General features: G+C 43.2%; 1 protein-coding gene and 1 long non-coding RNA gene across 2 annotated transcripts in view; one reads left to right on the top strand and one right to left on the bottom strand.

Moving 5' to 3' along the window:
* Otopla (proton channel otopetrin-like a) overlaps positions 1 to 4,728 on the bottom strand; it is a 48,560-nt gene extending 43,832 nt beyond the window's left edge. The window contains exon 1 of the mRNA XM_078192773.1: positions 4,068 to 4,728. Within this exon, the coding sequence (XP_078048899.1) occupies positions 4,068 to 4,206 (139 nt within the window). The 5' untranslated portion in view covers positions 4,207 to 4,728. The remainder of the gene's footprint in view (positions 1 to 4,067) is intronic.
* The window catches only part of LOC144476093 (uncharacterized), a 145,419-nt gene that overhangs the window by 76,638 nt on the left and 53,410 nt on the right, over positions 1 to 15,371 (top strand). The gene's annotated exons all lie outside the window — the stretch shown is intronic.

The raw sequence follows: 15,371 nt of genomic DNA, 5'->3' as shown, positions 1-15,371 counted from the left end.
AAATCACGCGCAAAATCCCCGCAACCTGGGAGCAGACAATCGCAAGAAGCTGCAAGATAGCTGTACGGGGGACACAATAGCTGTCGTTTAATAAATTCGCGTTTCCTCCGTCGACGGAAGTTCCGTCGCGTCTCTGAAAGCTGCGGTTCTCGCTCATGGCAGCTGGAAACACGAGGCAGGTTTTATTTTTAGACGAAAACGGCGAAGTCTTTGTTAATAACGTATTACGTTTCATGGAGGACGCAACGTCAACGGAAAAATCGCGCTGAGCTCTCTCTTTCTTTTTCTCTTTCTCCCTCCGTGTCTCTATTTCTCTCTCTCTCTCTCTCCCTCTCTCTCTCTATCTCTCTCTCTTCGCGGGGAACAATCGGCGAGAAGGCTGTCGGTTCATCAACTTCGCCACGTGTAAATGTTTGCGGGCTACCTCGGAATAAATTACGGCTACCAGCGACGGCTTTAGAACCGCTTCACGCGCGCGCCTTATTTTCCGAGCGATTTGCGACCGTTTCTGCTTCTGAAACTGCCGCTGAGCGGATTTAACGCCGCTTCGCCGAAACGTGTCGGCTCCGCGCGAAAACGCGCCGATTTCGTCGCCGTGCTCCAGTTTCACGGCGGTCCTGAATATCAAACGCAACGCTAATTTTCGACGAACACCTCGTCGTTTTTTACACGCAATTACTCGCGAACAACGTTTCATTAAACGCGGGTTGTACAACGACGGGGAGCAGCCAGTCGTCTCGTAAAACATTCGTATACACAGAGAAATGGTACATAAAGATTCATGCGATGTTCATTCTTTTAAAAGCATAGCACGACAAAATGTGTAGGAGATTTTGTCCAATGTATGTGATTTAAATCATAATCGCAGACGTTTTGCCTAATAATTTAGGATTTAATGTTAATTTAAAAATCTTTGGGGCAATAAAATGTTTAAACAAAATATTTGAAGGAGATTTTAATTTTTTTTTAGTATTTTCAGTACGTATGTAACTGTTTCGTGTGAATTGTTAGAATTTTCTGTATGGGTTTAATTAGTTTCACACAGTCCCTATACATAGAATTCTTATTGTTATGATCTATTTGTTTAACGCTTTTTATCTATAGTTGCACATAAGTCTTTTGATGACAGCAGCAGGACTAAGTACTTTATAAGGCTAGATAATCAAATTTTTATGCAAATTACAAACATCAAAATGTAGAAAATCGTTAAAAAATTCCCTCTAATGAACACGAAATAAAATTTGTACTATTTGTTCTCAATAGATGCTTCTCCCATTATTTTAAAAATTCGGTAATCCCACAAATGCACAAAACTTTAACAGTCTATCGAAACCGAATGGATCCTTTTAAGGATAAAGTACATGTAGAAATGTATGCAAAGGTAAATCACTGAGGAGACAAAATCGAAAGTGAAATTCATCGTTTTCAACAGCCGACGCCAATGAATGGCAAAGAAAGTGGGGGTGTATTAAATGTAGCTCGAATTTTGCAAATCCTTTAAGGATTTTCCACGCAGGGATTTCGAACGCGAGAGGTTCCGCGAAGTGCCATTATTCGTCGTTCCCGCGGAGGACTCGCGATGGCGTGAGAGAACAGAGTTTCGACTGGAATAATGCGCACACCTGCGCATTTCGTCGCTGGGAGTGTAGACAATCCTCTGTTTCCCTGTAGCGAGGGTCGCTCGCGTTCTCTATTTCTGGTTGCCACGGCAACGGTCATGAAATTTCCCCCCGCGTCGCAGGAAATTGCAGTCGAAAGGGAGAAGAGCACGAAGACGTAGGCAAAGGGCTCGGAGAAGGCGAGCGTCGCGTAGTTACTGACCTATCTTGTGATTCTGAGCTTCTCTCGGAGAAGAGCGGGGATGCCCGGAGACGATAGGGTGGCAAGCGACGACGACGTAACGTCTTGCGAATGGGACAAAGGGAGTGACAAGGGAGCGTCAAGGGAGGGTCGACAAAGGGAGAACTCGGCCACTATTTTTAACGCGAAAACACGCATCGAGCGAGAGGGGCTCGCAAAAAGACGATGATCTGACGCAGGAAAAACACGATCAATCGGAAGCCGTTCGAGGAGTCTGGGGGGTGGAAAGCACGAACCGCACCGAAACACGGCGAGTAGCGCGAGGGTAGATTCAACAAGTGCAGGACCGGTTCCACGGAATCACGGGGAGGGGACGATACGGCGCGCGATCAACAGGACGCCGCGATTTGTCTCGCAATTAGGGGAGTTAAGGTGATTCTTCCACGGCGTAACGAGTCATCCCTAGCCTACGGTTTCGGAAGCACTTTATTAGCCGTCGGAAGCGATTACTAGATTAATCTCTCTGCCGGAGCTCCAGAGACCGTTGGAAACGCGAAATGTCAACAGGATAAGCGTTTATCTTACAATTAAGAGGCTTACGAGGGTCTATGGAGCTCTTTGAGAATTTTCGAAATGGCTTCGCGAGGCTTACACACGCGGTTCTTTGAGGACTGATTTTCCATACGAGACTTTGGGAACGAATCGCTACAGCGAACCAGAATGCTCCACTGGGTGATCGTTCGTTTCACTATAAATAGATTGATTATCTCTGTGCTGTTCTGTAAGGACTGCGTACGGTTGTTTGGAAATTGTTCCATATACACTAGACGTTCAAATAATCTACCAGAGTTCATTTATTTCACTATTATTAGACACTGTCTAAAATGTCTTTTTAACCCCTCACCTTACGATTTCTTTCATAGCTACCTTAAATAACTTTTGTTTGCCACTAATAACTTCATACGTGAAACAGATCATTTATATTTAATGTTTCTCAACCATTACTTAGATGTTTAAATATTGACAATGGATGGGTAGAGTTTCATTTCCGTTTAAAAGCGACTAACATTCATATTTAGTAGATCATGTTCTAAATCTTCGTAACACGATATTTTAGGTTAAGGGATTGGGGAAGACTCTGCGGGGAAGATATTTTAAAATGATTTATAGACGATTATTAGGATGCTCGTTTATTTTATTATTAATAGTCTGACAGATTCTGAGATGTCCTTTAAAGATTGAGACTATCTGAGACTTTCTAAAATGGTCATATTTTATGTGACCCCCTTCAAATATATTTTTAGCAATGGACATTTTCTAACTATAAGCTTACTTCCTTTATTATTGATTAGGCGATTTTAGAATGATGTTCTTATTGTTACAATTTTTTAAATACTCTACCACAAAACAAAAATGATGAATTTTTAAGGTCTACTTTTACAATGATTCCTGTGTACTGTGTGTTAAATAAAACTTTCTAACGATGAGCATTATATCCAACATTAAAATATATGTGTATCAACATTTATGATGTTTTTCCGAACACTGTTTCCTTTTGCAAGTGTTTGAAATTATTTTGCCAAGGATAGGAAACACGGATGCTCAACAGTATCGATATCTCCTGCAATCGAGGGTTTACCACCCCGTAATGCAGTTTACGGACACTATCCCTACAGATGTTTCATAAACGTATTGTTAACAGTTACAAACACGAGCAGCCAACAGGCTACTAATTACTTCACAATTAAGAGTTCTACAACTTTTGTATTATTTACGTAATTTCAAGAACTTCGTAAACAGATTTAAAATATTTCGTTGTTCTGAACCAATTTTTCAAATAATTTCATCACGTCAGTTCACCAGGCTACTATCAGTTCTCACAATTAAAACAGCGCAAGGCCTAATCCAGTTATCGACTCCCTCCGTGACTAACTAGCAGAAGCACTTTGTAACTCGATATTCACAACAACAGCGCGAGAGAATCTCGGTCGGAGCTAGGTACAACAGGTAAGCGAATACTCTAAAGAAAGGACAAACATTAACAGGGAGTGTGAGTGGGTGTCAACTACAGATCAGAAGAGCTGCAAATACAACGAACAAAGAGACAGTATATCAAGAAAGTAGATAAACAAAGAGAAAGATAGTGAGACACAGAAACGAAGAGAGAGAGAGAGAGAAAGGGAGGGAAACGGAGAAGGAAGATGGGAAAGGACTGCGAGGGGAAAGAAAACACAGAAAGAGTAAGAACCTGAGAAATCCTTGGTTACCTGTGTGCGAGAAAGGCTGATACAGGATTCTAACGCGAACCCGCCGGCAGCTAGTTTGCTCCGCGATAACTGACCTATCCGAACGCGGGTCCGGGTGACGCCGCGGCGTCGCGGTGCTCACTGCGAGCTCACGTTCCATTCGGTCTCTGGAGAGACGCGTTGCTCGCGAGCCTGGCTGCTTGCTTCCTATTCTTGCACATCGCCCGGCTATATATTTCGGAGGAAAATCCGCGTGGCTGGTCGGCGTCACAGGCTTTAATCACGATCCTGGAGCCGACTATTACACTGCATCCTCCCCGGTTCGCTCTCCCTCCTATTTTTTTTTCTCTCCCCCTTTTCAACAGTTCGCGGCGATGCACACTCTCCGCCACCCTCTGCCGCGCCGCGGTGCCGGTGGCTGCCACCACTTCTCCTTGTCGGCTACTACCTTCTTCGCGATTCTCCCTCTGTCTCCCTACGGCTCTCTTTCCTCTCTTTCTCTTTCTCCCGACGCCTCCCCACTGCTCCCCTTGTTCCGGTTTTGGGCCGTCCCGGTTCGTCGTTCGTCTATTCACGTGTCGCGCGAACAGCCGAGAAGAAGAAGAAGAAGAAGGGACGCGTGCGCGCACGTGTGCGGGCCTGAAGCGTGTGACACGTGCGAGCCAGCTCGGCAAATGTGGAATTATTTCTGCCTTTTGCCATCGTACCCCCTACCTGCCTCTTCCCACGCTACCTTGCTTCCCCCTACCCTCGTACCTGCCGCCGAACGACGCTTGCTCGCTCGTGAGCCACACGACGGCGTCGACGCCGATAATACCGAGCACCGGCGCCGCTCCGAGCCCGCTTACAGCCCGTTCCGTGCCCGACCGGCCCGCTGCCGTGCCGGCCATTCCGCGCGATTCACCGATCGCTATTGCAGATCTCGCCTTGTCAGCGTACCCTGTCCCCCACCCGCCTCTTCGTTTCCCTTCTCTTCCTCTTCCTCTTCCTCTCCTCTTCCTCTTCTCTTCCTCTCCTCTTCCTCTCCTCTTCCTCTCCTCTTCCTTCGCTCCGACTCCTACATTTATATCGATCCGCGAGCCACCACCGCTAATGGAACCTGGATAGTGAACTTAATTTGCTCCCTTGTCGCCTTTCAGGCTTGCGAACAATTCGCGTGCGAGGTGGTTATCAATTTCGCTGCCTCGACTTTTCTCTTCTCCCCACTTTCGTTTTCCTTCTTACACGCGGATTTGCATCCAGCGATAGAGACCGCTAGCGGCTGCTCTCGATCCCTCGCACTGGATCAGCGCCCCCGTCTCTTCGGTCTTTTAGAGATTGGGTAAGGTGAGCACAATACAAAGTTCACGCGCTTTTGTTTTAGAGATTCGTTAGGTATCTTTGTTGATAATTTGGAAGTTCGGTGAACGGATCGCACTTTTTCTTAGAATCACTGAATTGCGCGGAGATTATAGAAGTCACTTTTTTGTGATTAAATATTTCCAACACCTTTTTATTCGAGTTTATACATCACTGCGAGGTTTATTTTGAAGACGATTATAGCATATTTTCACTTCGATAACCGGTTTGGGTTGAGACAGTCCGGACACCGTTTTACTCCAGCATACAGATGACTGTGATTAGTTAATTTTCACTGCAATAATGAAGTTTCACATCATGGACACTCTATTCTTCAATTCCTTAAATCACTGTGTGATTGACGGTGAGGTTCGTTTAATGAATCTTGCACTGTAAAGACGGTATTTAATAATGAAACAGTATAGACACCTTCTTGTTCAAGAATAAATCAGTTTAAGGCTGATTTACAAGTGGATCTAAGTTATATGAACTCCGCCTTGTGCAATTATTGAAGTCACAGTACGCGGATCTGCAAAGCTTTCCAACAGATTTTCACGTTGGTTTAACACGCATTGCGAAATTTCTCACATTATTTCTGTTTAATTATTACGTTAACCATTTTGCGCACCTCTAAAAGTCGCTATTGGATTGATAATAAAACTTCACTATATTTCGACACTAATTCTTTTCATTTTGAAATTAGCTAAAAGCACTCCTTTTTTCTCACAAGCTAGATATCAAAACCACATTTCTCTCTAAAATGAAGTAAAATCCTGTATTCAAATACAACGGAGATCCTAGACCCATAACCTAAATCCCTAAATTCTATCACCTCTTCGTCCAGCCACAAAATCTCACGGTGTTTATAACGTCACCTTCGGCGTTCGTGAAGCGAGCCAATAATTCGGCTCCCCTAGATCGCAGCCTAATGAAGAGCATACCAGGGCGCAGCATGAACGCGTTTAATTGTCAGCGCGTGGCCCGCTCAAAGATTCCGGTTGCGTCCGATTACGGGGGGTTCCTTTCATCGCGGCTTTCATGTTATTTCGGTCAGCAGCTTTTCTCGTACCAGCATGGAAACCGGAAGCGGTTCGGTAGCAGCAGCAGCAGCTGTGCTTGGACCACAGCTAGCTGGCAGAGCCCTCTATTCGACAAGAAGCTATCGATCGATCGACGAACGCCGGTTAATAGATTCCCGATTGTGAGGCAGGCATCGAGACAGCATTGTCGAAGCCTCGATCCGCCGATTATTGTACCGCCGTTGGAATTCTGGAAACGTCGCCAATTATCGTATCCCCGTTCGGCCAAAGAATTCTCGTAGAATCACTGCCGGTCGTTTCCCCCTTGCCTAATTAATTTCTTCTTCTTCTTTTCCCGTCTCTATCCGACGGCAGCCATCCCGGAATTAGCATTTGAAATGTTTGCGACCCCCGAAGCCTCTCCAGCCCGAGTCGAGGCTCGCTCTTTTCCCTCGTTTTTATTAATATTCTTCCGCGTTCCGGTACGCCGCGATTTCTTTCAATGTTTTGTCTCGTGGCTCGAGCACTTTCTGCCTTTCTTCTTCCTCTTTCTGCCCTTTTCTCTCTCTCTCTCTCTCTCTTTCTCTCTCTTTCGCCTCTCCGTTTAGCGATGCTAGGAAACAGGGACAACTCGATTCAATTTTGCAAATCGACACGAAGCCGGGTCTCTCGCTTCGATGGAGATTCAGCGACTCGCGAGGATCCCGTCGAAGATCGTTGCCCCGGAATAAGCTCTCTCCCCGCTTGAACCGGCTCTTCCACAGACTATTGGATTCACAGTACTATCCGTCGATTTATAATGAATCGACGAGAGCTCGCGTAGGTCGTTACCCCAACACGGATAGACCACCAAGCGAGCGATTTTAATGCAGCCGAGTGTTGCTTTATACCGCGAATACCCGCCGCCATTTACTTCGTCGTGACACAGTTCGGAGCTGACTGCGCCTGTGGTTACCTAGCCGGCTTGTCGCCCGCACTTTTTCATACGGATCGCGGAAGCTGGCGGACGAGGAAACCGAGATCTCGCTTCAAGAACACGAACGCAAGCCATGGTAAACACTATCTTTATTTGGAATCGATGATTTCATTGGAATCCCCCTTTCCTACGATTTCTCTGGTTGTAGCAGTGTTCGCTCTTTTGGAAATTTTTCTCACTCTGTTTACTTTTTACTCAACTATTTTAACCATTTTTAAGGATTTAGGGTGGTCTACGCTTTATTTAATATTCATATTTTTCAAAATCTTTAGGTATATCTACTCTCCATTTAAGTATTTTTCAATTTGTATGGACGTCTATTATTTATTTGAATATATTTCTTAATGCTGAAGGATACTAGTATTTGTCACTTCAATTATTGGCAGCATTTATTCATTTTAACATCTCTCCAATTTTTGGAAAGGTTCCTTTTCGTTTGGAATAATCTTTTTAATTTTTAGAGGCGACTTCTTCGGATAGTTTTTCAATTTTTAGCGACATCTACGATTTGCTAAAATATTTTCTTAATTTTGGGAATGTTTACTATTTCTTGAAACAATTTTTTAATTCGCAAATGATATCTATTAATTTCCTAAATATTTTCTTCATTTTTGGACAATCTATTCTTTCGTTTCATTAATTTCGAAAAACGTTTCTAAGATTTAGATACACGTATACGTATTCTTTCTTCAAACGAATTTACAAATTTTGGTTTACATATCTCTTTTTTCTTTTAGCCAATCTGATCAAGTTAACTTGTTTCCCCTTAACAATCTGAATTACTGTCACAATATTTTCTGTAAAATTATATCGGCGATGTCCGGCATAGAATTTATAAATTTCAAGAACAAGTAGAAAATGTATCTACTTCTTTAAAAAAAAGTTAGCAAAAAACCAAATTCTATAATTCTTTACAACAGAGATCTGTGAAAGTTCAAATATCAAATTAACTGTCATCAACAAATTAATAAAACAAAAAACTAATCACTGTCACAGAGAAATGTTCACATTTCAAAAACACAAAAAAAAATGTTCAAAACATAGCGAAGTTATTACAGATCGCACAAAAATCTTACCACCAAAATATATTTCACGAATAATGAAGTAAAATTTAATAAAAATAAAGAGATTAGGTACCATTTAAAGATATTTCCCGAAAAAAAATACACATGAACGTAGGTTTGCACTTAACAATCCAGGAGAAGAAAACGCGTAAACTACCGTAGCAATACAACCATGGAATACAAGTTTCCATAATACCCTTGCCGCAAGATGACACTATTCAGTGTACGATTCCATTATTATCACAGTTTTTCCCACGATAACGAGAAAACTCGTCGGATAAAATCGTGCAAGAGTTTCATCGTTTCGCGCGGACAGGCGGCAACCCAGTTCGGAACACTCATTAAATTTGTACTCGGACAGGACCGTGCAAAATGTGTCAGCCGCGAATCCATCCGCGGCAGGTTTGTTTCTCTCTTGTCACCGCTTCTCGCTTTAATCCCCGGGTATATTGCGCGGGTGGTAACGAATCGCGAGTTCGTTGTTCAATCTCGGCCGACGCCGCGAACAACTGACGAACAAGCGCTCCGCGCTGCGCGCTCTCTCTTTCTCTCTCTCTCTTACTCTGCGCTCTTTGGACTCTCAACGTTCGGCGCGAGAACTTGCGACCGCCGAGCCCTCGAGTGGAACAAAGTGGGCATGTAATTAAAAATGAAGCACGCCCCGCTATGAAACAGTGGCCGGCAGTCCTGCGGTTCGCCGATGAGCTTTTAACTCCGCTCGTCGAGTATCGACGTTTATTGAAATCCCACCCCAGCTGCCAGCTTTGTTCCCGGAGCTGGCCAATAAACGGGTAACAGTTTATCTAAAAACGAATTAAAAACTTGCCCGAAATTACCGAGGACCGTTGCTCGATTTACCCTCCGCGATGTACGTTTTGTGATCTTGTCTACGTTTACGAATTTTTCTAATTTGAAAAAGTTGGTCTAGATTTGAGAGTTGGTTCATATTTTTTCCGAACGGTTGTTGACTCTAGAGAGGTACATTCAGATGTTAGGAAAATGGAAAGTATTTTTATCCTGAACGTTCATGTTCTTTGAGAATTTTCTGAGTTTGGAAATAATGGCTACTGGTTAACAACCAGTTAGATTTGATCTATTTTTAATGTTTAGGTTCATCTTAGTTTCTTAATGTCTTAAGCACAGATTCGACTAAAGATTTGTAGCTAGTAATCTACATTAGAATTAGACTGTCAATTCTACGCATTTACGACAAAAGTGAATATATTTTAAAATATATTTTTGTCTTATTTTCAATTCAATAAAATAATGAAAAGAAGATAATTTTTATTTTTGTTAAAAATCCGTAACACGTATTATTTTCTAGATTCATTTGCTAAACATTGGACACAAAATAAATTTCACATTTCGATCAATTTTTTAAATTCATCCTAATTTCAAAAATTTTATGAATGATATTCATCTCTCTCAGTTTTCTAGATGCACCCTAATTTCAAAAGCGTTACAAATCATCGCCAACCACAATGATTCGATTTTTTAAAAATTGTCACAATCCGAAGCAGCACCCGCACACCATTGTAGCAGGCTCGAAATTTCAAAATGGCGGTCATCGAGTTTCCAGTGCGGGTCAACCGAGCGAATTAATTAAACGATACACAAGTTACCGGACGAATGCAACAGGAAACAGAACAGTAGGTCTAGTTCAAGGATTCTTCACGGTCCCACCTTCCCGTTGATAATTCAAGGTAGGTCTCATACAAAGTTAACGAGCACGGAGTTCGTTCACTCTTGAGTACGAGCACATGCACAGGAGCCGGCCGATGATGTCATCGGAGCAACACGTATCGTAGGAAAAGGTCTCAATGGGCAGGACTCACGAGGACGAGTCGTATAGATAGTACGAGAGTTTCGTAGCCCGAAAACACGCCCGGGTCATCGCGCCGGCTCCACCCGTCCTACCAAATCTGGTCGATACCATTGCTCGGTCGGCATTGCCGAAAACTATGCTCAACAATCTCCCCTGGCTCACATTCTAAATCCTTGTTTCAGCTACACGACTCTCCAATTGCAAAATTTCGCCGATTTAAGCTCAGTTTAAGGATTAATTGAGGGGATATTGCACGAAAAGCATTCTTAGCACCCGACTGATTCGTATTATTTTTACTGAGATTTAAATAGACATCAATGGGGCGATTGAATATTTATAGCGCTGAGGAAAGAAGCTGGCGATTCCATTACTGAATTAAGCTGTGTTCTCTGGAATTAACTCTCCTATTGCATTATACAAAAATTCTTGACATCCCTATTTCCATCTTCAATAATTATTCTGTCTCAGATTCAGATACAGGTATCAATTAATATTCATTTAATTCAGGACAACAAAGCTAATTTCTCAATATTTTGATTACCGTGCAATACGCAAGAGTAACATTCTAATCATATTACGCAGAAATTTTTTGCATCGTTATTATAGATTTATGAGGTTTACATATAGGTATCAGTGGGGTAATCGATTGTATACTGTACAGCATGTACGAGTAACTGTTCCATCACATTCTACAAATATTGTTAACACCCTCATTGACCTACAATGTTTTTGTTACGACTCAGGCACAGGAACAATACGGGAAAATTACAAATTTTGAGTGACCCAGAAGAGACTACTCGATCATTAAACGAATCTCGTCCATGGTTCAACTACAAATTTCGCAAAAAAAATACATGACTAAAGTATTCCCTCCACGAGTCCTCCAATTATCCTACACAAGACCCTCGATAATTGAAAAATCCGGATATCGATAGAAAATTTCCATCACACGGAAGATAGCAAACCCGGGTAAAGGTTAGGGCCAGGTTAGGTTAGGTCGCAGCATCCCGCACAGGATCGCATCCTTTCTCGAACCGAATCGAATTATATCTTTGATATCCTCAAAAATCCAGCCGAGGACCTCGAAGGTCCTCTTGAAAGCGTCTGCTTATCGGATCGTAAGATCGCAGAAGATAGGGGATAGCAAGCCTTCATACGACAAGATCAAGAGCACGTTGTCCGAAGGTATCCTCGCGATAATAAAGCGTCTAAAGGGTGAGAGAGCCGGGAGAGCAGGACGTGGGGTCAACGCCGAGAAGCTTGTCTAAGGTCGATCGGGGGAGAGGCTTACGGTGCTAGAGAAATCCTGGCGTCGCCGTGGAGGACAACGATGGGGCTGCCTGGAGCCAAGGTTCTCGGCTTCACCGGCTTCACCGGGGCGGCACGCGGCGTCACAACAATCGGAAGCCGGAAGCAGCCGAGGCTGTGGAGGCGGCGTGGGCGGCGGAGGCGGAGACGGATCGATCCGGGCCGGCCGGCCCGCACGATCGGTCGGTCGTGGACCTCGAAAAAGCGGCACGACGAGGTGCTGCCGCGGCACTCGACACGAAACACGGCCAGACTGCATGGCGACCACCTGTGAGCTTCCTACCGGCGCCGGCGTCGCGACGCCCACGTACCGTCCATCGACCCGAGCCCGAGAACGACCCTCCTGCAGAGCGCTGCCACGAGAGAACGCGACCTCCTGCGACGTTCGCGCCGAAACCGATCGCCGATTGTTCCCAATCGTCGCCTTTCTTCGGACCATCCCAAAAATCCCTTGAAAGGGTCGATTCCTGAGATTATTTCAAGTAATTTTTTCCTTAACGAAAACGTTCTCTGTGGTTCTGTTAACAAATTATCAACAAAAGATACGGACTATTATAATAAATGGTCTCAGGTATCAGAGCTTATAACATTTTTTAGACATCCTGTATACTTTGGTATTTCGCAGTTTTATGCAGGATTTACTCAATCGCAATATCAAGTATCTATCATTCCCTTTCATTGCATTCTTACACCACTTCATTCTGCAATTTTATTCGCGGTAATTTTTAATAGGATTGTTTCATCTGTTGCCCATACGACCGGATATTCGTTTATATTTTTCATTCAATAATTTTCAATCGTTCTTGACAAAATATTGCAAAACGGTTTAGATCCCCCATCTATTGTATATAATTTACAAGTCGATTAATGTTACGCGAAGAAAATGATATAAATTATTGCAGATAACTATGCCATAATGTTGTGGAGATTTGGCTGTAAAAATATGGTAATGAAAGAATTGAATGAATGATGAAAGAATTTTTCTACGAAACCTTCCGCTGGCCCGACCAATCTAATCACGTCTTTTAATCTGCGCATAACTTGGCCAATGATAATCGAAAGTCCGGGATGAAAACAAATGGTAAGAGACTAGGAAGAGACCACAGGAGAGCGAGACGGTGACGGGAATCAGGAAACATCGTTTGTTTGCAATCGGCCAGACTCGATTTCCCCGTTTCATGGAAATTGCTGCTAATAGGAAGGAGTCATGCCTGCCAATAAAGGAAACACGTTTATCCTACTTCTGCGAGGGCGTTAACATGGATGGGTTGGTGGGAATCGGTTCTATACTTTTCTCTGTACCATTTTTCCAGCAAGTGACAGTATTCAAATTTTTACGAGAAACAGTTTCCTTTTAATGACACGCGCATGTTAAAAATCGATTTTCTCGTTGATTTTTCCTGTTTGGCAATGATTTGAATTTTTGGTAATTATTTAACAATTTCAGAAATTTGTCGATAATTTAATAGTAACAAAAATAAAGGTCGATAAACAACAAATGTGATTTAAAAATTATCGATTATTGTCACTATTGTTGGCAAAATAATAGCGGATCTGTTACTTGATCGAACAATACTAAAATTATCGATTTGTATGGTTTATAATTAATGCTGAGCGATCTTTATTACTTTTCGATCATATCTTGTTACCAATTTTAGTAGTTACGGCTTTCGTTCAAGTGTACCGTCGTTGTGACAGATTTATTATTATTCGCGAGCTGTGTCCAATTATCATAACTCATTCGTAACTGCTAACGAGCTGACCACCATCTGGAACACTCAGCAAAACAACTTGCTGTTTCCAAAATATAATTACTAAAATTCAGAAAAAGCATCCATTGTAACAATTGAAGGACTGAAAATATTTAAATTAAAAAATATTTAAACCACTGTCCGGGTCTTTCAAGAATCGTGATCAAGCAAGACTGTGCCACATAGCAAATCCTTTCCTCAAACCATTCCGGAGAATTCCCTTAATACGAAAAATAAAAAATGTAATCCCCTCGAAGGTTACAAGCGGCAAAATCCCTTCTGCCCATAAAGTGTTCGGGAAGTTTCCCTCTCTATTGACCGATCGCTCGCATAAAAGTCCATCGAGCGTCCCGTTTCACGGCGCATCAGCGTTTTCTATTTTCTTGGGTCCACTTTCGACGATCTTTACGATCGTCGGAACGGCTGTTGCATCGCTCGTAAATTCACAGTCGAACGTCGTCGGTCGAAGCGTGGCCGAGGCTCCGGTAAGCACGATGCCGCGTCGGTATCACGCTCGGATGATAATAATCGTAGCAATTACGATGATTACAGCGGGCATTGTTCCTCCCGTCCGATATTATCCGCTTTCCGCGTTCCCCGGTATTTTCAGGCATTCCAGCCAGCGGTGCGGTTTCAGGGAAGAGGAAAAAAGTAGCAAACAGAGAGAACGCGAGGAAAAGAGGAGGAGAGAGATACATAAAGACAAAAGATACATAGAACAAGAGAGAGAGAGAGAGAGAGGCGTGTTCACGAGGAAAAAACTGGGTCGTCGGGATGACGTGCGATCGCGAACATCCCGTCGACGAGATTTCGTCGGCCATTACATCCGGGCGCGCGACGATTCGTTGATCGAGCGCGATCGAGCTCGATCTTGGAAAACCGAATGAAACGGGAGACGTTATCCGATCAGCGGCGATCGTCGTCGTCTCGCGACGCAGAAAAAACACTATCGCGGATCCATTACCGTCATTTTATACCTCGTTAGACACGGCCCGTTCGAGGCCGTGCCGCGTGTACAACGCGCGAGCTTTCACCAGACCACGAACGAACCCGAACATTCACGAGGAAATCGAACTCCACGAACCTGCATCGCGATTATATGCGACTGATTCGGGAGGCTGTGAGTCGGCATGCTGGTAGGGAAAGTCGGATCGATCTTGCGGAGAAGGGATCCAGAAACAGGGGGCGGTTTCGCGGGATTTCGAGCTGTGTAGGGTGGATTTAACCCCTTGCTTTGTATTGTCGGGTTCGACGGTTGCGCATTGGATGGTCGATGCTGAATATTGTAGACAGTGAGTTTGAGTGTACGTGTGCACCGGGAATAAATGGTTTATTTATTTTTCTGATGGGAAATTATTGATACGTTGATTGCAGCGTTGCAAAAGAATGAGCAAATAAAACGTTGCTCGGTTAAAGCACTACTGTATCGTTCATGATTTAATAGAATTGAGGTTTTTGTAATTTATTAATAGTTTAAAAACATTGTCGCAGATGATTGGTATGATAGTTAATGTGGTAATGATAGTCGTCGTTAACTTGGATACAGGATAAAACATAAAGTGAGTTTTTAACAATTTAAAAAATCGATTTGCTACGAAGTAATCTTAGAGAAAAAAATGAACAAAGACGTGAACGATGAGCATTCTTGTGTAGAGACTCATCATTAAAAACGGATGACCAAGATGATCTATTATCGAACGTAAATAATACCCACAATTTAAAAAAAACAACACGAGGCGTACCCTCCTGTCTGTTAATTCACAATAATTACTGCTTGCCCCAAAGATCAAAAGATCGCCGAAGAAAACACCCACAGCCAATGCCGTAACCACGCAGCTTCCCCCAACATCTCTGACTACGTCTATCTAACTCCAACCGCTCTAATCTCCTCAAACAAGAATCAACCTAACTACAGAACTTCCGCCATAAATTCTTGAATCGCCGAAACTAGCTAAAATTAGCCTCTTACCTCCATAATGAACAGTCAAGTTCCCAGACACTAGCAGAGTAGATTAAAAATTCCTCAGACAGAAGACACACGTGT

The sequence above is a fragment of the Augochlora pura genome, chromosome 10 (assembly GCF_028453695.1).
Source record: "Augochlora pura isolate Apur16 chromosome 10, APUR_v2.2.1, whole genome shotgun sequence".
NCBI classification, from domain to species: Eukaryota; Metazoa; Arthropoda; class Insecta; order Hymenoptera; family Halictidae; genus Augochlora; species Augochlora pura.
The sequence above is the reverse complement of the archived record's forward strand: the minus strand, read 5'-3'. Positions and strand labels throughout refer to the sequence as shown.